General features: G+C 35.0%; 1 protein-coding gene across 1 annotated transcript; it reads right to left on the bottom strand.

The window, feature by feature from the left end:
* Positions 1–516: 516 nt before the first annotated feature.
* Positions 517–13110, bottom strand: LOC110464967 (potassium voltage-gated channel subfamily A member 4-like). The gene is made up of 2 exons (XM_021520489.1): positions 12628–13110; positions 517–1557 (listed from the first exon to the last, which is right to left on the bottom strand). The coding sequence occupies exons 1-2, from the start codon at positions 13108–13110 to the stop codon at positions 517–519; spliced, it is 1524 nt and encodes a 507-aa protein (XP_021376164.1).
* Between the last annotated feature and the right edge of the window lie 10805 nt (positions 13111–23915).

The raw sequence follows: 23915 nt of genomic DNA, 5'->3' as shown, positions 1-23915 counted from the left end.
TGTATTGTTAATGTTCAACCATAAAACACAAACTTTTGTTGTTTATCATTATATACCACGTGAAACGTAATGAAAAGTATTGTGCCGGACTAACAAGGCTAGACTAGGAAATCTATCCAATATAATCAAATATTTATTCCGTTGTGCAGTTCTTCTGCGCGTTCAAATGTTTGTTATATGATCAGACGTGTGGTGTTTCAAAGACTAGTATAGAAAGACACTGCTTGTTTATAAAAATATAAATAAGTTATGCGTGGGTATACTTTAAAATAGCGTTTCGTGTGGATGTATAATGCGTTACTGCACCGAAAAATATGAATCCAGGCCAATGTTGCAGCGGTTGTTTTTTGCACTATGTTTTCAAATGAACAGACACGCTTTTCTCCCCATTCGGCAAACCTCGGCCGATTCCGGTACCTTTCATCTAAATTAGATGGAGATCTGCCGAGGTGTGCCGAATGGCTTTCTCCCTATTCAAGTTACCTCCCTCCGTGGTTGCATGCTTGTCGTAAAGGGTTATATGGAATCTGGATGCATATCTGGTTGGGTTGAGCCAGTAGGTTTGACAGTGATGGGAGACGGAGAAACCTGATTCTGCTTTGTTTTCAGATACCTTTCATGAATATGTGAGAACTGATAGAGTGAAATGAAAGTGTTTACAAATACAGGGATTGTTAGTGATAGCGACAGAACCCCGGATACTGCGCAAATGCATCCCACAATCCTCCCGAGAACAGTTTTTGGAACGACATCTCCGTAACCAACGGTTGTCATGGTGATCACACCCCACCACCAAGACTCGGGCATGTCCGCAAACGTTTTACTATCCTCGACAAAGTAGGCAAAATTTGAAAAGATGACTACTCCGACAAGGACGTAGAGAAGTAAAACAACAAGATCCTTGAAGTTAGTCCTCATCGTATAACCGAGGACTTGGATGGACGGAACCTTGTTGACATATCTCAGGATTCTCAGCACGCGCAACATCTGTAGGTAGTACAGAATTCGGATACCTTTGTCAGAATAGCGGTATTTAGCGAACCAACCTTCTATAATGATTTCAGTAACTGCAGTGACAAGAATGAGGATATCAATATCATTGAGCTGACTCAGGAAGTACCGCTTGAGACTTGGGCAGGTACTGAGGCGCAAAAATAATTCAACAGAGAAAATGGCCAACAGGACCCAGTCAATAACTACCATCGAAAAATGTCGTTCTTTATGATGAGTGAGACTTTTAAATTTGTCTATAGTTTTCTTCAAACTATCTAGATCAAACGTATAATCGTAGCTTTCAATGTGTGAACTGTTTGTTTCATCGGCCTCATCGATGTAACCCTGAAATTCTTGTACAACGCAGGCCAAATTGTCACCACAGTCGGTCGCACCCAGCACGTCGATGATATCACTGTAATCTTCGCCTTCCTGACTGACTAGGTCGGCCAGGTGACTCCGGAGGGAGCTTAGGCTGATACGCTCTTTAAAGGAATCAACAGTTCCAAGGGACAAATTGAAGATGGACACGACAACACAGACGACTAAAAACGCCATCACAACCTGAAACAACAGTATGTTTATATCATTATTATTTCACGAACCAAAACGTTCAAAAAATATATCACTATTTTTTGTTTTGTTATGATTATTGCATACTGTTTACAGTAAATCACAATACATTGTTAAGGACATTTTTGCCTTAATATTTCCCGGTTATTTCTGCACAAACATTTACACTCAATGGTTGATGCTTTATATTTCAAGGAACAGTAAAACTTTTAATGATTTGGATACCGTTGACGTATATATATACCAATGACATAATTAATAACTAGAAACGCTAGGCTAGTCGGAACTTATATTGACTTAGGGCTTATATGATACTTCTTAAGCCACGGTCACATCTTAAGGTCACGCACGTAGTTAACCGTAATGGGGGTTGACTGTAGTAGACAGTAGGTGACCGTAGTTAAACGTATTAAACGTAGTTCAACGTAGTTGGCCGTATTACACGTAGTTCACCCTACTTGAACTTTCTTTATATTTTCCCTTTTGCCAATTTTTAACCTACTTCAACCTACTTCAACCTCGTTGACTGTAGTGGCACTACGGTCACCTACGTGACAACAGTGTGACCGCGGCTTTATGTGAAACAGATATGTCATCCTCGAGGATACTTATGTATTTATACATAGTAAAAAGACAAAAAAAAAATATCAGGAAAATGCGTTGTATATTTATAATACTTGTAGGAACTTATTTTCATTCAAAACATTGTTCTATTACATAGACGTACTTCAATAGGTTATTGCACGTTACCTGTAAATGATTATTGAAAAAGAAATATTTCATTAATACAAACAGAAATTACGACATAAAAAAAATAGGAAATATTGGCAAATACAACATAAAAGTAAAAGTAATACAGAGTAAAAGACAAAAAACAATATCAGAAAAATGCGTTAATTTAATAAATATATCTATAATTATATAATTATTATAAAGATATATTGATGCAACCAAAATATTAAGAAAATGAAGCGAAATCATGGAGTGATGGAAGCAAACATGTAATCACAGCATAATGACAAACAAATATTAACGGTTTTGCTTATTCAATATTCGATATAATCAAAGCCATAAGAATTGATTAAAATAACAGAAATAGCAGAGAGAACTAACGGCAAGGTAGCAAGTGTGACTTGGTTATATATATATATATATATATATATTATATTATAATATATATTATATTATAATACAATTACTGCTGTATAAATTATTTTTAAGTAAGTTTGAAGTCATATGTAGACGTATACACTCGGCGATAGACATATGGAATGATAGCAAGTTTACGGGATGACAAGCTAACATCGACTGTAAACCGTCACATTTCCACCCGATAATGTTTAGTTCTTCCAACATTCTAATATATACACCAAGTGCTAAAATACTGGATACTGATTGGATGATTTAAATACTGGATACTGATTGGATGATTTAAATACTGAATACTGATTGGATAAATATAGAGGTGTTATACTGTTATGGTACCGATCCTTGTAATAGACATTTTTGGCGCGTAAAGTTTTTATCACTAGGCTGAAATGCCACCATGAGGAATTGTTTTTTTTTTCTTTTTTTTTAGGTAAGTTTAAAGTCATGTGCTATTCTGATATTTTAATTGCCTTCTGTAGATGTCTTATGCTTTCATAGTATTATCTCGGGATTAAATCTTATTTCATCAATATAGTCCTCACCAGAATTTTCACATCGTGTTCGAGGGCGAAAAAGGGTGAAAATAAAGGAGTAAATATATTGCTGTTTGACAGTGAACTGTAAATCTCTCATATTTAATGGGTATTAAGTTTCTCGTTCAAGCAGGAAATGATTAAATTGTTATAGAAAAAAAAAAAAAAAATCAAGGACATCAATACTTGCACAACGATTCACATTAGGGACAGAAACCGTTTGTACGTGTTCACTGTTGCATGCATATATATAAATAAATATTTTTATATTTATGTGCCTTGGTACGTTTTTCCTCTCCAGAAGTCCAAGAAAAATTCGCTTGTTTGGCGATTGCAAACGTTTTGGTAATATCTGTAAGCATATTCTTATTAAGGTTGATATATAATGTAAATAGTTACCCGGGAGAGATAATATAATTACCGCTAATTATTACAGGGAGATGTGTATATCTATCCGTCAGAGATAATATAATAACTGCTAAGAGTTACAGGGAGATGTGTATGTCTATCCGTCAGAGATAATATAATTACTGCTAATTATTACAGGGAGATGTGTATGTCTATCCGTCAGAGATAATATAATTACTGCTAATTATTACAGGGAGATGTGTATATCTATCCGTCAGAGATAATATAATTACTGCTAATTATTACAGGGAGATGTGTATATCTATCCGTCAGAGATAATATAATTACTGCTAATTATTACAGGGAGATGTGTATATCTATCCGTCAGAGATAATATAATTACTGCTAATTATTACAGGGAGATGTGTATATCTATCCGTCAGAGATAATATAATTACTGCTAATTATTACAGGGAGATGTGTATATCTATCCGTCAGAGATAATATAATTACTGCTAATTATTACAGGGAGATGTGTATATCTATCCGTCAGAGATAATATAATTACTGCTAATTATTACAGGGAGATGTGTATATCTATCCGTCAGAGATAATATAATTACTGCTAATTATTACAGGGAGATGTGTATATCTATCCGTCAGAGATAATATAATTACTGCTAATTATTACAGGGAGATGTGTATATCTATCCGTCAGAGATAATATAATTACTGCTAATTATTACAGGGAGATGTGTATATCTATCCGTCAGAGATAATATAATTACTGCTAATTATTACAGGGAGATGTGTATATCTATCCGTCAGAGATAATATAATTACTGCTAATTATTACAGGGAGATGTGTATATCTATCCGTCAGAGATAATATAATTACTGCTAATTATTACAGGGAGATGTGTATATCTATCCGTCAGAGATAATATAATTACTGCTAATTATTACAGGGAGATGTGTATATCTATCCGTCAGAGATAATATAATTACTGCTAATTATTACAGGGAGATGTGTATATCTATCCGTCAGAGATAATATAATTACTGCTAATTATTACAGGGAGATGTGTATATCTATCCGTCAGAGATAATATAATTACTGCTAATTATTACAGGGAGATGTGTATATCTATCCGTCAGAGATAATATAATTACTGCTAATTATTACAGGGAGATGTGTATATCTATCCGTCAGAGATAATATAATTACTGCTAATTATTACAGGGAGATGTGTATATCTATCCGTCAGAGATAATATAATTACTGCTAATTATTACAGGGAGATGTGTATATCTATCCGTCAGAGATAATATAATTACTGCTAATTATTACAGGGAGATGTGTATATCTATCCGTCAGAGATAATATAATTACCGCTAATTATTACAGGGAGATGTGTATGTCTATCCGTCAGAGATAATATAATTACTGCTAATTATTACAGGGAGATGTGTATATCTATCCGTCAGAGATAATATAATTACTGCTAATTATTACAGGGAGATGTGTATATCTATCCGTCAGAGATAATATAATTACTGCTAATTATTACAGGGAGATGTGTATATCTATCCGTCAGAGATAATATAATTACTGCTAATTATTACAGGGAGATGTGTATATCTATCCGTCAGAGATAATATAATTACTGCTAATTATTACAGGGAGATGTGTATATCTATCCGTCAGAGATAATATAATTACTGCTAATTATTACAGGGAGATGTGTATATCTATCCGTCAGAGATAATATAATTACTGCTAATTATTACAGGGAGATGTGTATATCTATCCGTCAGAGATAATATAATTACCGCTAATTATTACAGGGAGATGTGTATGTCTATCCGTCAGAGATAATATAATTACTGCTAATTATTACAGGGAGATGTGTATATCTATCCGTCAGAGATAATATAATTACTGCTAATTATTACAGGGAGATGTGTATATCTATCCGTCAGAGATAATATAATTACCGCTAATTATTACAGGGAGATGTGTATGTCTATCCATCAGAGATAATATAATTACCGCTAATTATTACAGGGAGATGTGTATGTTTATCCGTCAGAGATAATATAATTACTGCTAAGAGTTACAGGGAAGTGTAACGGGTATTTGTAATATTTAACAAATTATGATCAAGTTAATTAGCAAACACGTATCTGAAAAATATGTCAAAAATCTAGATGCCTGTTGTTTGTAGAACATTTTTAACAAAAAAATAAAAAAAATACCAATTCGGCGGCCATTTTGAAAAATGGAATTAATGTGTATTGCTTGAGCTTCAAAAAAGGCAAACATTTCACCTTTTTTGACACTAGATTGATCACTTAAGTTATCATTGTGTCGCCATTTTTAATTGTAGCAGGTTCAATTTTGCTGTACAACTTTATAATGCTTAATATGATAAAAACAATATGCAACAAACTGGAAAATTAAACATTATTGATATTTTATTTTACATTTTTAGTGTAACTGAAGCACTTTTGATTTTTGACCCCGAAAAAGGTAAAAAATAACACAAATGATAATGGGACAAAAAAAAAAAAAGCACACGGACCCCCCATTTTCTGAATGTTTTAGACAAAGTCTTAAGTGACCTATTGCGATCGCCTTTTGTCCGTTGTCGTCCGTCGTCCGTCGTGCGTCCGTAAACAATTTACATTTTCGACTTCTTTTCCAAAACCCCTGAACCAATTTCAATGAAATTTTGCAGGAACCTTCCATGGACAAAGGTCAACAAAAATAGTGTCCGGTTTAGTCCAAAGCCCCCAGGGGCCTGAGGGGCGGGGCCAAAAAGGGTCAAATTGACTAAAATTTCTCAAATATTCTTCTCAAGGCCAAGATATGGTAGAATCAAATACTCGTCATAGATGGAAGGGTCTTAAGGTGCTACCAAAATTGTGAATTTCAAGACCCTGGGGTCTCACGTTTCCCCCTGGGGAGGTGGTAAACTTTACTATAGTTTATATAGGGAAATCACATTTTGGACCAATATTTGTTTAATTTCCATTGGAAGTAATTCAATTTAGGTTAACATTATCAGTATTAGGTAGCAGTTTGATAGTATGCACATATCAGCCCTGACTGACCCCCCGGGGCTGATGGGTGGGGTCAAAAAGGGTCGAATTGACTGAAATTTCAAAAATCTTCTTTCCAAGACCAAGATATGGTAGAATCAAATACTCTTCATAGATGGAAGGGTCTTAAAATTGTGAATTTCATGATCCTGGGGTCTCATGTTTATTTACCCCTGGGGAGGGGGTAAACTTTGCTATAGTTTATATAGGGAAATAACATTTTGGACCAACATTTGTTTAATTTCCATTGGAAGTTATTCAATTTGGGTTAGCATTATCAGTATTGGATAGCAGTTTGATGGTATCCACATATCAGCCCTGACTGACCCCCTGGGGCTCATGGGTGGGGCCAAAAAGGGTTGAATTGACTGAAATTTCAAAAATCTTCTTCTCAAAGACACAGATATGGTAGAATCAAACACTCTCATAGATGGAAGGGTCTAAAGGTTTATGACCCTGGGGTCTCACGTTTACCCCGTGGGGAAGGAGGTGGGGGTGGGGTGATTTTTTATGGTTTATAATGGCAAATGATAATTTGAATATTACATGTTAATTACTTGATTGGAATTATAACCTTGAGTTGACAGTTTGATACTTTGAAAATTTTGAGCCGGCCCTACCCCCAAGGGCTGTAGGGTGGGACCCAAAGGAGTCAGTGTGCTAAAATTTCTTCATTTTCCTTGTTGAGAATCAGAGATGCTGGTTTCAAATACTTTTTAGTCTTAAATCTGTATGCTAGATATTGAAAAAGGTGGTTTTATTGTTTTTTGTCACTTTGAATAATATTTCTGTTCATGTTAAAAACCAAATCAACTCTCTGTATAAATATATCAGGTGACCGTTAAAGCCCATGGGCCTCTTGTCTTTAAATTCATTAAATATTAAAAAAAGAGGGGGTAGGGGTAACTAAAATCGGCTTTCTGAGTTGAAAGAATACGATTAAGAAATTTTACTTCCATAATTTAAAAGAAAGTAATATTTTCATCAATTCTACAAACAATCATACATATATGATAACACACTTGGAAGAAAGTGTATGAATTTGTTCTGCAAATGGTCAAAACCCAAAAAATCACCTAAAACCACATGTTGTGTTAAATTGGTATCTTTGACCCATCATAGCACAAAAACGAACACACGGACATTTTTTTTTGCATTTTCTACTATGCCATTAACTCCTTTTTCCAAAAATCCATATAAGAAAAAAAGTTTAATACAGGAATGTTTTGACTTCTCAGAGGTGTACATCCTTAAGTCCGAACATCGGAAGTGCAGTGAATGAAGCATCCTGCAGCACATCCGGGTTACGATGGACATTAATGTGTGTTTGTCAGTTTGTAGATGGTTGATTAAACTCTAGTTTGCTTTCATTCTAGCCAAAAATGGTACTTTCTACGCAATAAAAAAATGATGTATTAGAGTTGATAACCTAATATCAAGCATTGACTGTTATTGAAATAATAGGCAGCTAGGGAAAGCTTAATTGAGCATATGAGTTTCCATGGCCACATTGCTAGATCCTCAAAACATTGGAATAGACACTTGATCTGTCATGTTTGCTTACTTAGTAACAGAGTTAATTGAGATTTTTCAATTTACCCGCGTTTTATTAATTTTACATAATCAGCTTTGTCGATTTTTCAATTTATCCGAGTTCAATTGTATTTAACCTCAGATAATCCAAACAAAATAGATACTAAATAAATAGAGAAATAAATAAATAATATTTAACAGAATCATGTAAAAATTAATTAGGAAATCGTACCCGGAAGTATCATCGACTACTGTGGGAATGACAAAGTCAATAGATTTCCCAATGATAACGTGACTAGACTATCACAGTTGTGTCTGTATAATTGTAGTCATACGACACCTTGATTCGCTCAGATGACCAGGGTATGTACAGGAAATTGTTGTATTGATTTGTGATATATTCTCAAATCCCAAAAGACCTCATTAATAGAAACCCAGTGATAACTCATAGTCTATTGACAATACTATGATAGTTGTTTCGCTAGATAATGACGAGCATGAACGCGAAATGTAATACAGAAGCGCAATTGGGACATGGTACATGTATATGGAAACCATAAATTTTATCAATAGTCCAAATTAAAATATAAATGGATGTTGAAAATTTTGAATACGCTACATTTCAGTATGTCTGGGCCCATTGAATCCTGTGTTGATATTCCATAGTGTCTCTCATATATATTTGGAATCCTGTGTGGAAATTTGCTGTAGTACTACCGAGTCCTTCGTGGAGTGGTGACAGAGACTGTAGTTACCTGGTGTAATTATTTCCAGTATTTTGTATGCGAGGAGTGTGTTAGAGAATGAGCTTTGTAGATATCGTCATCATTGTATATTGTCATTATTGTGGTAATTGTACATTATATTTAACTAATTGTGAATATTGATGTTTGTTATTTGTTGGTTCGTGGTAAGATTAATCCCGCTGTTCGTCCTGCGTTACACTTTTCACCGTAGGAATATGTTCCTAATCATATGCAGTGACTTTTGTTGCTTCCACGACGTGAAGACGGAAAAATCAATATTGGTGCCGTGACCAGGATTGTCGCCTGTTTCATTAGCTCCACGGGTAACGACAACCAATTTCGGGATCTCATCGATAAGGGTTCGGTATGAACTAATTCAGGGGTTTTGACAATGAAATCGTCACATACGACGATCACATAAAAATACAACGAAGCATATTATTATAGTGCCTATAGTTTAGCTCCGATCAGAGCACGCATACGTTCTTGTTGCAGTCATGTAATTGTGTTAACGCGACTTGCCATTATCAGTGCGATTTGACCGGTCTTTGGTTCAAAGATTGTTTACTGTAAGCAAATTTTACGGTTCTCTTGGGTTCTCTTTTAAAACCGACGCGGTCGGTTCCACTTCTGGTTATTTGAAATGTAAATTCATATTAATCTTTGCGTTTTGTTTTTCCTTGCACCGGGCGGAAGTTTGTTGTTTATGATTTTGTCGTGGAATGATCTTAAAATATTCGCATTCGATTTGGAAGAGAGATGTTCAATGAGGTTTGCATATATGCATTGGTAACCTAGTTGGTTTGTCCGAAACGCTAACCAATGCAGATGAACCTAGCTGTTGTGTGTCCCTAGGTACCAGTCCTCATATGACCCTAGCTGTTGTGTCTCCCTAAGTACCCGTCCTCATATGACCCTGGCTGTTGTGGCTCCCTAGGTACCCGTCCTCATATGACCCTAGCGGTTGTGTCTCCCTAGGTACCCGTCCTCATATGACCTAGCTGTTGTGTCTACCTAGGTACCCGTCCTCATATGACCCTAGCTGTTGTAACTCCCTATGTACCCGTCCTCATATGACCCTGGCTGTTATGTCTCCCTAGGTACCCGTCCTCATATGACCCTAGCGGTTGTGTCTCCCTAGGTACCCGTCCTCATATGACCCTAGCTGTTGTGTCTACCTAGGTACCCGTCCTCATATGACCCTAGCTGTTGTTTCTACCTAGGTACCCGTCCTCATATGACCCTAGCTGTTGTTTCTACCTAGGTACCCGTCCTCATATGACCCTAGCTGTTGTATCTCCCTATGTACCCGTCCTCATATGACCCTAGCTGTTGTGTCTCCCTAGGTACCCGTCGTCATATGACCCTGGCTGTTGAGAGGATGTAAACCCCAAACAAACACAATCGTAACACAAACGTTTATTAATGCTCCTGGGTTTCACATTTCAAGGATCTATATGAAGTGAAGTACAGAGCGATCAATGTAATGCTTCCAGAATACTGAAACAAGCACTACCAATTATACCGGTAACAGCAGTGCTGAATGTCTATGATATCGCGGGGAAGAGATCAAAGCTTTGGGATAGAGTTCCCATTAACGTTAAAGTCGATGCTATTCAATCATTATTTTAAATATTTATGTAGAAATAAAGAGACTGTTAATAACTTCACTTCGGTTAGAATTGATAAAGAGATAGGAGAAGGTCCATTTGATGAGAGTGTTTTGCCAACACATTGTTAATCTATACATTCAGGCCACATCCAGCACGTTTAACAACAATTAACCAATAGTATGTACATAGTGTTGAAATGGATCTGAGAGATTAACTAACAGCATTAATTTACCGTGTATTGCCATAAATATGTCGGACTGTCTCTTATAAACCAAATTTATTATGTACTCATTTTTAGGCTGTTTCTGAATGTTGATGCTTTTATTTATTATTTCATTTATTTATTTTTTACGGTCTTATTGTTGACATTAAAATGCAATCGACATGCGCTCTATACTATTCTTGTATAATAAACGCAATATTCCATTTATGTTATATTTGTAGTAGATTCAGCAGCCGTTCATCGAGCTAACGATAACTCTTTTTTACAAGTCAGTGATACGTGATTTCATAATGTTCCCGTATATTGAAACAAACACACCTCATAATTTCTCTTTTTTCCAAATGCGGACCGTAATGATGACAATTGTTCACGAGGGAAATGTTCCTGCAGTATAACTCCAGCCATGCATTGCGAACTGTGTTAGTAGTCACGCGTGATAGATATTGACAATTTTAAGTTCAAAGAAAATTCATTACAAAACTCTAGATGCTACCCGGTAACTTACCCAAAGAACGTCCACCGAGAAGGGAACGAATTGTCATGTGTGTGCTGCAGATCGGCTCGTCGTTTGTTTTCTAAATTAACTATTTTCATAAACGATCTAAGTTTTCACATTTGCCTGATATAATACACAGTTCAGGAATACGAGGTATTTTTTTAAACAACATGATTTTCAAACAGTAACCACATGTGATCATGACGATTCGGAAATGTCGTTGACAAGCCTGAAGGAGACCGAGTCAGAATGTGTAGTGCCGGAAACCTCCATCTTGTGTCTGCAGTGAGGCTTCTGTTCTCTGAGAAATCTGTAGTAACGGGACACAGGTTTTGGAACTATAACAGTAAAGTAGGCGGCCCTAAGAATGTGTAGCTACAAACTGGCAATCTATAACGTCAACTTATCAACAGCCATGTATTTTTATGTTAATTGATCACAATTCAGGTGTAACATTGACTGGTCACAGATGCGGTGTAACATTGACTGGTCACAGATCAGGTGTAACATTGACTGGTCACAGATCAGGTGTAACATTGAGTGATCATAGATCAGGTGTAACATTGACTGGTTACAGATCAAGTGTAACATTGACTGGTCACAGATGCGATGTAACATTGACTGGTCACATATCACGTGTAACATTGACTGGTCACAGATCAGGTGTAACATTGACTGGTCACAGATCAGGTGTAACATTGACTGGTAACAGATCAGGTGTAACATTGACTGGTCACAGATCAAGTTTAACATTGACTGGTCACAGATGCGATGTAACATTGACTGGTCACATATCACGTGTAACATTGACTGGTCGTAGATCAGGTGTAACATTGTCTGAACTCAGTTCAGGTGTAACATTGAGTGGTCACAGATCAGGTGTAACATTGACTGGTTACGGATCAAGTGTAACATTGACTGGTCACATATCACGTGTAACATTGAGTGATCATAGATCAGGTGTAACATTGAGTGATCATAGATCAGGTGTAACATTGTCTGATTTCAGATCAGGTGTAACATTGAGTGATCATAGATCAGGTGTAACATTGTCTGATTTCAAATGACTTACCAATGTCTATACTATAATTTGTTAATGTAAACATATATCAACATATCACTATGCATGTGCTCTACATTAAACTCTCAACGAAAAAACAACAACACAATGATTGTATATACCATTTGTCTCTTTATATCACGTGTTGACTTTAAAGGAACAGAAAAACGTCTAACATTGAAACAAATCTATGGCGGTGCATTCTACAAAAACAGCACGTCTATGAAAACATTTAATGAATTGAGTACATCTTACCTTAGAAATGGCAGTGGCTTCCTCATGCTCTATAATAGACCAGATTCGAGCCCGACATTTCCCTATGGGGGACATCACGTTGTTCCTTGGCGGTACATAACTGGTTTCGTCAATGCAGGCATGGAAAGCTGAGATTGTCTCAAAGTCGTCAAAGAACGCTAAGTACTTGAATCGACAACAATGCTGCATATCATCCGGGTCTAAGCCCCAAAACTCCAACTCCCTTTTGTATGCCTTGGGACAGACGTTCGAAGGCATATGAAGTTCGCCTGTTTGGTAGTAAGCTAGAATATCATCAAAAGGTGTGCTGGGGCGGCTGAAGAATAATGTCTTCTTTGTCCCTGTTCCTTGATTTGGTGACAATGGAGATTCCACAGCCACTTTTCCGAGTCGTGAATTTGGAAACCGGGCCAAAATGTCCCCGGCTACCTCGAACAACTTGCCTGAAATATTTAATTCAAATATCTGCGGCGGAGCATCCATAGTTTCCAAATGGAGATAGTTGTTCATCTCAACAGCGTACAATGCCGGATTAATATGGTCAATATGTATTCATAGAACTTTCAAGAATGACACGACACCACCGGCGATAAATAGTCACGTGCTAGGGTATTGGATTTTGAGTATATAGAATAGACGAGATCGATAATGTCTAATAGTATCTAGGTGTACTTGATAACGAGAGTGCATTGTGATGACTATTGCTGATTTCATAACAGTAATATCATTTTATACATTCTAGAGAAAAACAAAACAATACACTTTAATGAACAAAAACGGATGTACTTCCTGGTGACCCTTAATTTGATGTTCTTTTTTATGTCCCAAAACCTCTTGATGTCAACAAGTTCATGCGTTAATGTTGTGTTGATATAGAGTAATCTGTTTGGATGAAGTGTTTCCATTAAGATAGGCGAGTATATCACTTTATCATAAAACACTTCGTAGTTAGGTAAACAATATTTGATTGAAAATGCAAATGTTCAGTACTAAAGATACATCACCAGCGATTTTGGTGATGAGTAGATAACCATTAGGTACTATTACCATTGGTGTGTGTTTTGCTAATGAAGAAGTTAACTTTTGTTTTTCTGGCACAACCTGCACGTAATGCTAGTTTTAAAAAGTTAATATAGAGAGGATCTTACATGAGTGTCCATGTCATATTGAATTTGATAAACGAGTTCAATAAATTTGAAATGACATGAAAACGAATGAAAGATTCTATTTATCACATAACTTATATAACTTGAAAAAAAATATCTGCAAACACAAATACATCAAAACCAAAGTACTCCGATTATACATAATGTCGTTCCGCGCAGTGACAAAGTGTTGTCAGTCTTTTTTTTTTTTTAAATAATCAGTTTTAAATGCAATGAGAATAATAATGACAAAATTAACATTTCAAATACATTTAGAATAACAGTAAATGTATCATGTGGTATAGTAAATAAAACTGGTACCCGTAGTGGCGTATAGGAAGATGATCTCACGGTTTTGACCAATCGCAGCGCCTTTAGGTTTTATTACACATGTGTAATACCATATGTAAAAAGGGTCAGTTATGTGATATAAAATGTTTTATAGGCACCGTTACCATTTTGCTTTATTTCTACATATGTTTCTGAAATTTTTAAACATGAATTATATTCTTAAAAAATGCTATCTTTTGCTCTCTGCATCGATGTTCTAAGATTTTAGTAGATCATTTCTAAGAGAAAGGTCAGTTAACCCGTTTCTGCAGACATTATATATAGAGTGTGATGTTAAAGCTCTTCACATTCATAACTGAAAATACATATAGGATATCTGATTCTAGAGAAACAGAAGCACACCAACAGTTGAATACTAAAAAATATTGGTATTTAAAAATGATCAGATTTGATCATTTGCTACAATCTGAACTGGGAACAGTTAGATCCTTATAGGCTTATATAATGACCATTAGTCAAATAGTGATCCGTTATCCTCCCGTCATTCCGATACTATATGCTTGAAAACAGTAGTTTGCAGCATTTGTACTCTTTTATTTTATCCTGATTTTTATATGACCTGTCCTGTTGAAAGCTGATTGTGACGTCATAGTATAGCTTCTTTTTGCGTGATATCTGTCATACCCTAGGGAGTGACAGAAGACTAAGACATTCTGTGTGATATCTGTCATACTCTAGGGAGTGACAGAAGACTAAGACATTCTGTGTGATATGGTCAGACAATCGATACTGTCCACGCGCATGGCACCAGCAAAGGTGCTGCTAATTATAGTGACTGAAAAGGAAATTAGACAGGTTATAGTTAGCCTTCGTAATAATAAAGCGCGGGGTATCGATAATATATTAAATAAGCAAATCAAAAATACACAGTCTATACTACTTCCTATATATGTTAAACTTTTTAATGTTATATTGGACTCTGGCCGTGTACCAGAAGCATGGACAATTGGAGTAATAAAACCCATATACAAAAAGAAGGGTGACCCTAAAAATATCGATAACTATCGAGCTATTACATTAATCTCATGACTTGGCAAAGTATTTACTGCTATTTTGAACTCTAGATTAAATAGACTTTCAGAAGAAATTGATCTTATTAGGAAAGGCTACTCTACAACTGAAAATATATTTATCCTTCATGCTTTAATATCTATATACTTTTCAAAAAGTAAAAAGCTATTCTGTTCATTCATTGATTTCAGAAAAGCGTTTGATACTGTTTGGAGGGGAGGTTTATGGAAGAAATTATTAAAGAATAATATCACAGGAAAGATATTTATTGCTATAAATAATCTGTATGCAAACACTAAATCTTGCGTAAAAACTAGCAATGGTATGACTGATTTTTTCACATGACACGTCGGGGTAAAACAAGGTGAAAATCTCTACCCATTTTGGTTCTCAATATATTTAAATGATTTAGAATAATTTTTCATGCAAAGTAATGTTGACCAACTCCAGTATTTTGATAATTTATTTTAAGAACACATGGGTATATTTGTTAAATTATTTATTCTGCTATATGCAGATGACACAGTTGTTATGTCAGAAATAGCTAAAGGTCTACAAAATGCTTTCCGTGAATTTGAAACCTACTTTTCTATTTGGAAACTTAAAGTTAATCTCAATAAAACTAAAGTTGTTATCTTTGAAAAAAGAAAAAGTAATGCACAATATATTCGTTTTACTCTTTTTTCGGTGAAGAGTTGCAAACACATGACAGCTACTCGTTTCTAGGACTGCTGTTTCATTATAGTGGCAGTTTCTGTAAAGCAAGAAAAAACTTATTGAACAGGCTCAAAAAGCAATGCATGCATTATATAAAAAAATAAGAAATATTATTTTACCAATTGACCTACAATTAAAATTGTTTGATGTATTAATATCCCCAATCATTTTGTACTCCTCAGAAATTTTGGGGGTTTGAAAATACCAATATGATTGAGAAATTACATGTACAGTTTTTTAAAAGAATTTTAAACATACGTAGCTCCACAGCAAATATAATGGTATATGGTGAAACGGGTAGGTACCCTCTGAATATTGAAATTAAATCTAGAATGATAATGTTTTGGTATAAACTAATTACAAGTGAAAATAAATTGTCTAGTATAATGTACAAGCTTATGCTGAATTTACATGAAAATGATTTCGCTGGTTTTAAATGGATTTTATATATCAAGAATCTGTTCAATTGCACGGGACTAAGTTACGTATGGTTACAACAAAAACTTGCACTATGAATAAAAATTACCTTAGGGTTAGTTTTAAAACTATTCTGTATGACCAATTTATACAACAATGCTATACTGATATTGAAAATTCTTCCCGGGGTCAAACATATGCAATATTTAAACATCAATTTCAGTTTGAAAAATTCTTAACTATGCTCAAACAAAAATATAGAATAACTATCTGTAAGTTCAGAACCAGTAATATATCTCTGCCAATAGAGACTGGGCGGTGGACTAGAACACCACATGAAGGCAGAATCTGTCCGCTTTGTTTAACTGGAGTTGGAAGCGAGTATCATTATTTGTTTATATGCGCAGAAAATTAAAAAAATCCTGAGTTATATATTCCACCATAATGCACGCACATTAGTTGATTATTTTTATTCTACCACGTCAAATGTAACTAATTGTAAAGTTTTGCTGTCTTATAAGGCGACATGACCTAGATAGTTTGATATGCAAATTAGACGCTGTTCTTTTGCGCGTGCAAGATTTATCACGCTATCGTGTTTCCTCGATTTAACTTGATCAATGTCGTGCCAACATTTCTCAACAGTGCCTGCTATACCACTGTGTGAACGCACGGTATGGGTGAATGTAATGCTATGTATTATACCATCGTAATAGTATTGTAAAAAAAGTGTAATAATGTATATCACAGTGTATGATGAGTGTCATTGTATGAGCAGTGCGTTATATTGTCTATTATAATAAGGTATGATAGTACGTATGAATCGTATAATATTGTGTTTATCATTGTTATATTGTACTTTATGATGACCTCTTGTTGCGCACAATAGTGTGCCTGAGTGATAATAAAAATCTCTGAAATCACTATAAATACTAGGTGCCGTATTTGAGAGTTTACCGTTAGTTTATGGTTTTGTTCCGCGCGTAGTTTTAGGATGTACTTAAGCATTGAACTGTTTTTGTATGATATTTATGATCTATTTGAATGACACAGCTTTGCAAGCAAACAACATAATGCGCGCTAGCGCATTATGATTTGTTTGCTTGCAAAGCTGTGTCATTCAAATAGATCATAAATATCATACAAAAACAGTTCAATACTTATATTTACGTTTTCTCTGCCTCTTATGTTCTTTTTTAACTTATAATTTATAATTAAATTTAAAAATGCCCGCCTTATCGACAGTCCACACAATTTCGTTCAATAGTTTGAACAGCGTATTGTCGTGTGCTGATTGGCAAACAAAGTAGTACTTTGACATTTTCACCAACACTTCAAATTTATTCCACAATATAGTATCAATACAATTGCGTAATACGTATGATATGTCTATACGGTGATTCCAGTTTTCAAATAGAAATCTGAGCTGAAAGTTAGATTTGAAATTGTTTCGATTTTCCCCCGGAACAAATTTCGCGCATGGATAAATACAGTGAACACCGTGAATGGGACCTTGACCTCCACGAGGGAGTTATTTTTGGAAGTTAATTCGAACTTTTCTCTTTGCTCGTTTTGTGAAGAATCCAGGCGTGAATGTATTTGTTGATTGTATGGGGACCCGACAACAATCGTTAGATTCTATAACAGCATCGTTATTTGACATGTCGTCTGAAACTGAGGAACCGTGGTCCGAGACGCGTGAAACTGATAGCGTTTGAAGTGAGTGATCTAGCGACGGAGCACAGCTTCGTTACAAATGTCTGAAATGACGAATGTTTATGTGTGCTGTGACTCATCAGTAGGTCTGTAACATATGTGTCAGTAGGTCTATAGAATATGTGTATTTCAGACATTTATAACGAACCCCTGTTGATCAGTGCAGTGTAACAGACGATATTTCTGATAATTTGCATGAGCGTTAAAATTGTTTACATTGCCGGCATTGGTGTTTTCAACCGATGTGCATTTTGTACGATATTGCAGACCTTGGTCTTGTTTTCGTTGTAATAGAAGTGTTTTTTATTTTATTTTTTTATTTTGCACATAAAGTTACAATGACATTATCAGATCTCACAATGCCCAGCGATATTTCAGTAGCCGTCATGTTTATTTACATTGGATATTGTAGTTCCGATCAGTGTTGCAATTAATACGCTAAGAATTGTGTCTCGTGCGGCATGGTAATTATGTCTCGTGCGGCATGGTAATTAAAGTCCGATAGTGCGAACTATGGAGTGAAATACCTTGGATTTATGCACGATGTGGATTATAGTTATCACGCCGTGGAAATAATAAATATGTGAACTTTATTCCTTTTGTATGTTGTTTATATTTTTATCGCACCCCATTTCCATCCCAACGAATCTTCACGTCCCGCTGACGGAGAGGGCGTTACACTGATAGTGTTATTTAAGGAATGATTTTTATTTTTTCAACATTTATGAGGTCATAACAACANTATATATCAGTTAGTTGGTTAGTAGTGGAGTCTTTAGGTTGAAATCCTAACTGATGTACACTTAACAAATGTATGACTTGAAATTAAATAAGTTAAATTGTGGACAAACCGTGTAATGAAAAAAAACCGCGTTCTGTATTGTTTATCCTGTATTTATCCGAATATTAACGTTAACATGTCTAGACTGCTGACCTCGGTTTAACTATCGCCCTTTTCGCCTTTCCTAAGAAGGCTCCATCATGACGCCAAAACGTTTCCCGTTGTTTTTGCAGGGCTGGGTAAGGGAAGTTGAGGAATGACGGTGCAACATAAAAACAAAAGGCCAATGGACCTAAACAGTCACCTGAGTAAATTCTGAAGTGCTCAAAAATGGTGGCCATCTAAGTAAAAAACATCTCAGTCAATGAGAGGTCAGGGTGACCATCTGATCGGCATAAAAAGTAAGAACATTTGATCGAAACCTCATAAGGAACATTTCTACAAATAAAGTAGTGAATAGCTGCAGATATTCTTGAGAAGTCGAAAAAAATTCGTCTCAGCAAATCAGAGGCCAAGATCGGCCATCTTGTATTCTCTGATTGGCAGTAACTCTGCCAATTACTGTCTGATCATGCCCATTGACGAACTAGTCCGAGATCTTATTAAAATAAAGCAGCATAGCAAATTCATCGAAATCCATTCACATTTACTCAAGTCATTATGATTACAAGCTCAAGTCCCATAGGCTCCATTAGTTATTAAAATTTCAAAGCCCCAGAGCACTGCCAGCTACCGTCTGATCGGACCCATTTACAAACTTGTCCGATATCTTATTGATATAGCAAAATTTATCGAAATCCATTCACTGTTACTCAAGTTATCGTGCTCACAAGCTGAAGTCCCATAGGGTCTAATAGTAATTAAAATTGCAAAGCCCCATATCTCTGCCAGACATTGTCTGATCTGGTTTTCGAATTTTTCCGAGATGTTATTAATATAAAGCAGCATAATTTATCGAAATCCATTCACTTTTACTCAAGTTTTCGTGCTCACCAGATAAAAGTTAACGCACGGCGCACGACAACAGACGAAGAGGGATGGCAATAGGTCACCATGACCTATGGTCAGGTTACCTACAAATCTGTGAATATCGATAAAATATAAGCAAATTTGATGGTTATGGTAGAGCTACAGTGTATCGTGTCAAACATATAATCACATCCAAATATTATGGCCACGCATTGAGCTGTAAATAATTCAAGGGTACCATCAATAAATTTTGGTTGTAGATTTGTTACCAGGTCATCTAGAACGTTACCTGTAAGTTTTTGTATCATTGATTAAAAAAATAAAATAATATTCACATTATAGAATTCGCTATGAATTAGTTAAATATAACCTGAATGAAGAAACCAATACCGACATTTTGCCCCCCCCCCCCTTTTTTTTAATTTGATATGATTTCGATTACATGCATTTTGACACGTATCTAATGAAAAAATATATCTACATAAATCAATACATTTTGTTAGCATTGCTTTGATAATTAGTTTTATACGCCGGAAGTGTATCAAGCATGAAACTGATGATTATCATTAGACACTCTAGTCACAGATCATGAATATTTCGAGATAGATTTATGATAATAATGAGAAATTCCCTATTTGATATCGATTTATTCTGTGGTCGGTTTTCGTTGTAAAGCATTAAAATATAATCACATCCCAAATATTCTGCATGAAGTAACGCTGTTGACTATTAACTAGTGTTGAGTAATTAAGTATGGATAGTTAACTATTAAGACAGTTTGTTTAGTTAAGAAGTAATACAGTATGTCTTTAGTCGTTTGCTAGTAATACATTGGGTCTAGTTAACTAGTAATACAATATGTCTAGTTAACTAGTAATACAGTATGTGTTTAGTTAACTAGTAATACAGTTTGTCTAGTTAACTAGTAAACATTATTGTTTAGTTAACTAGAAATACAGTATCCGTATAGTTAGCTAGTAATACAGTATGTGATTAGTTAACTAGTAATACAATATGTCTAGTTAACTAGTAACACGGTATGTTTTTAGTTAACTAGTATTGCCGTATGTCTAGTTAACTAGTTATCGCGTATCAGTCTAGTTAACTAGTAATACAGTATGTCTAGTTATCTAGTAAAACAGTATGTCTAGTATACTAGTAATGCAGTATGTGATTAGTTATCTAGTAATACAGTATTTTTAGTTAACTAGTTACATGGTATACTTTTAGTTAACTAGTTATACCGTATGTCTAGTTTACTAGTTATCCAGTGTCCGTCTTGTTAACTAGTAATACAGTATGTCTAGTTAACTAGTGACACAGTATCCGTCTAGTTAACTAGTTATCCAATATCTGTCTATTTTGAACTAGTAATACAGTATGTGATCAGTTAACTAGTAATTCCGTATGTCTAGTTAACTAGTTACACGGTATGATCTAGTTAACTAGTAATACAGTATGTCTAGTTAACAAGTTATCCAGTATCCGTCTATTTTGAACTAGTAAAACCGTTTGTCTAGTTAACTAGTTACACGGTATGTTCTAGTTAACTAGTAATACAGTATGTCTAGTTAACAAGTTATCCAGTATCCGTCTATTTTGAACTAGTAATACAGAATGTCTAGTTAACTAGTTATCCAGTATCCGTCTATTTTGAACTAGTAATACAGAATGTCTAGTTAACTAGTTATCCAGTATCCGTCTATTTTGAACTAGTAATACAGTATGTCTAGTTAACTAGTTATCCAGTATCCGTCTATTTTGAACTAGTAATACCGTATGTCTAGTTAACTAGTTATCCAGTATCCGTCTATTTTGAACTAGTAATACAGTATGTCTAGTTAACTAGTTATCCAGTATCCGTCTATTTTGAACTAGTAATACCGTATGTCTAGTTAACTAGTTATCCAGTATCCGTCTATTTTGAACTAGTAATACAGTATGTCTAGTTAACTAGTTATCCAGTATCCGTCTATTTTGAACTAGTAATACCGTATGTCTAGTTAACTAGTTATCCAGTATCCGTCTATTTTGAACTAGTAATACAGTATGTCTAGTTAACTAGTTATCCAGTATCCGTCTATTTTGAACTAGTAATACCGTATGTCTAGTTAACTAGTTATCCAGTATCCGTCTATTTTGAACTAGTAATACCGTATGTCTAGTTAACTAGTTATCCAGTATCCGTCTATTTTGAACTAGTAATACCGTATGTCTAGTTAACTAGTTATCCAGTATCCGTCTATTTTGAACTAGTAATACCGTATGTCTAGTTAACTAGTTATCCAGTATCCGTCTATTTTGAACTAGTAATACCGTATGTCTAGTGTACTAGTAATACCGTATGTCTAGTTAACTAGTTATACAGTATCCGTCTATTTTGAACTAGTAATACAGTATGTCTAGTGTACTAGTAATACCTTATGTCTAGTTAACTAGTTATCCAGTATCCGTCTATTTTGAACTAGTAATACAGTATGTCGAGTTAACTAGTAATACAGTATGTGTTTAATTAACTAGTTATACCGTATCCGTCTATTTAACCAGCAATATGGAAAGAATTCTTTACTTATAATACATTGTCTCTTTAACTAGTAAAAGCAATACGTCTAGTCAACTATCGTTATTTACACGTACTTTGGTTAATACTTCATGTCTATTTAACTATCATTATTTACACGTGAGCTAAATAATAGAGTACTTTTATTGAACTGTAACAATTTACGCGCTGCGGGTAATGCATTATGTCTATTTAACTCTAATTATTGTTTTTTAATGTTCTGTCCTTAGAAATTACCACTTGGCAGTCGATAAAAGCGTGACAAAATTATAATATCTTGAATATTTATTTTGTAACTTTAGCAGTACCAAGTTTGTGATGCATTCTCTAGTTATATAACAGTAAACGAACATACAGAAACTAATATAGCATTTTCCGATCGGTCAGTTTAGAAGGTTTTCCGAGAGAAAAGAAATATAGGTCGTAAATACCCACCGAGGAAAATGTGTTAAGAATATAACGCGTGCAGCTCACCGTAGTTATTCCATGTAACTCGCGTTGATGACTGGGTAGTCGATTCTGACTCCTATATAGATACGCGCTAAATTATTTATATACATAAATATTGATGATGTTATTCTATTTAACTATTTATAATCTACAAGTCTAGGCCTGATATATACAGTCATTAAGTATGGTCGGGGAAACACAGGGTAGTGTACCGTATGTATTCATGATTTAATTGATAAGGACCAATTGTACTGTTGTGATCATTCTCACTGAATCCCACAGAAACCCGATCCTCTCGACAGAATACCTAAATAAGAGTAGACTTAACACAGACCAAATTATGATTCGTATGAAATCGATGTTGGTGATAATAATATTATTCTACATCTATTTGAAGGCCATTAGGAATGTAAATATGAAAATCGATGATCTATTTGGGTGTATGTTATACAACCAATAACGATGTGTTAGTTTTTCTGTATTTTGTCATAGATAACAGGACAGAACGATACTTAAGTACTTGTAGCATGCTGCTGTCGTTAATGTTATTGTCTTTTCATTGAACAACTCGATTATGAAGGATTTCTAGCTGAGGACCGAACTGCCACTTCCCGCCATATCGTTTCAGTCGGGGTATCTCTGTCAAAAGCTCTCGATACGTTTTCAATTTAAATTCAATACAATATGATCTAGAAAGCAATTACTGAAAGTGGCAAGACCATCATTGTCGTACTGTAAGTAAATGTCATAGAGATAGGTAGTGAAGTGATCATTAGTGTCGAAATGTAGGTAAATGTCATAGAGATAGGTAGTGAAGTGATCATTAATACCCTGGAAAAACTAGAATCGTGTGTCACATATATTCGATAAATTACCTGTTGTAGTACATTAGGATTCCCTGTCCAATTGTGACATTGCAATGTAAAACTACAAGAGATCCTTGGATCTTTGCGTCATCCATCAACAGATATTTATCAGATTTATGATCTTTTATCTCATCTTTGCTGTTTATTTTCCTTACAAGTACTATCACCAGATGGTTGGCTAACAACAGACACGTGCCAGACAGGAAGAGAGGAAAGGTAAGATACATGTCCTGTTAACTTCCCATACACGTTTAGCGGTAAGGTTTTGTCCTATTCCCCTTCCATACACGTATAGCCGTTAGGTT

This window comes from Mizuhopecten yessoensis, unplaced genomic scaffold (genome assembly GCF_002113885.1).
Source record: "Mizuhopecten yessoensis strain PY_sf001 unplaced genomic scaffold, ASM211388v2 scaffold11045, whole genome shotgun sequence".
NCBI lineage: Eukaryota > Metazoa > Mollusca > Bivalvia > Pectinida > Pectinidae > Mizuhopecten > Mizuhopecten yessoensis.
The sequence above is the reverse complement of the archived record's forward strand: the minus strand, read 5'-3'. Positions and strand labels throughout refer to the sequence as shown.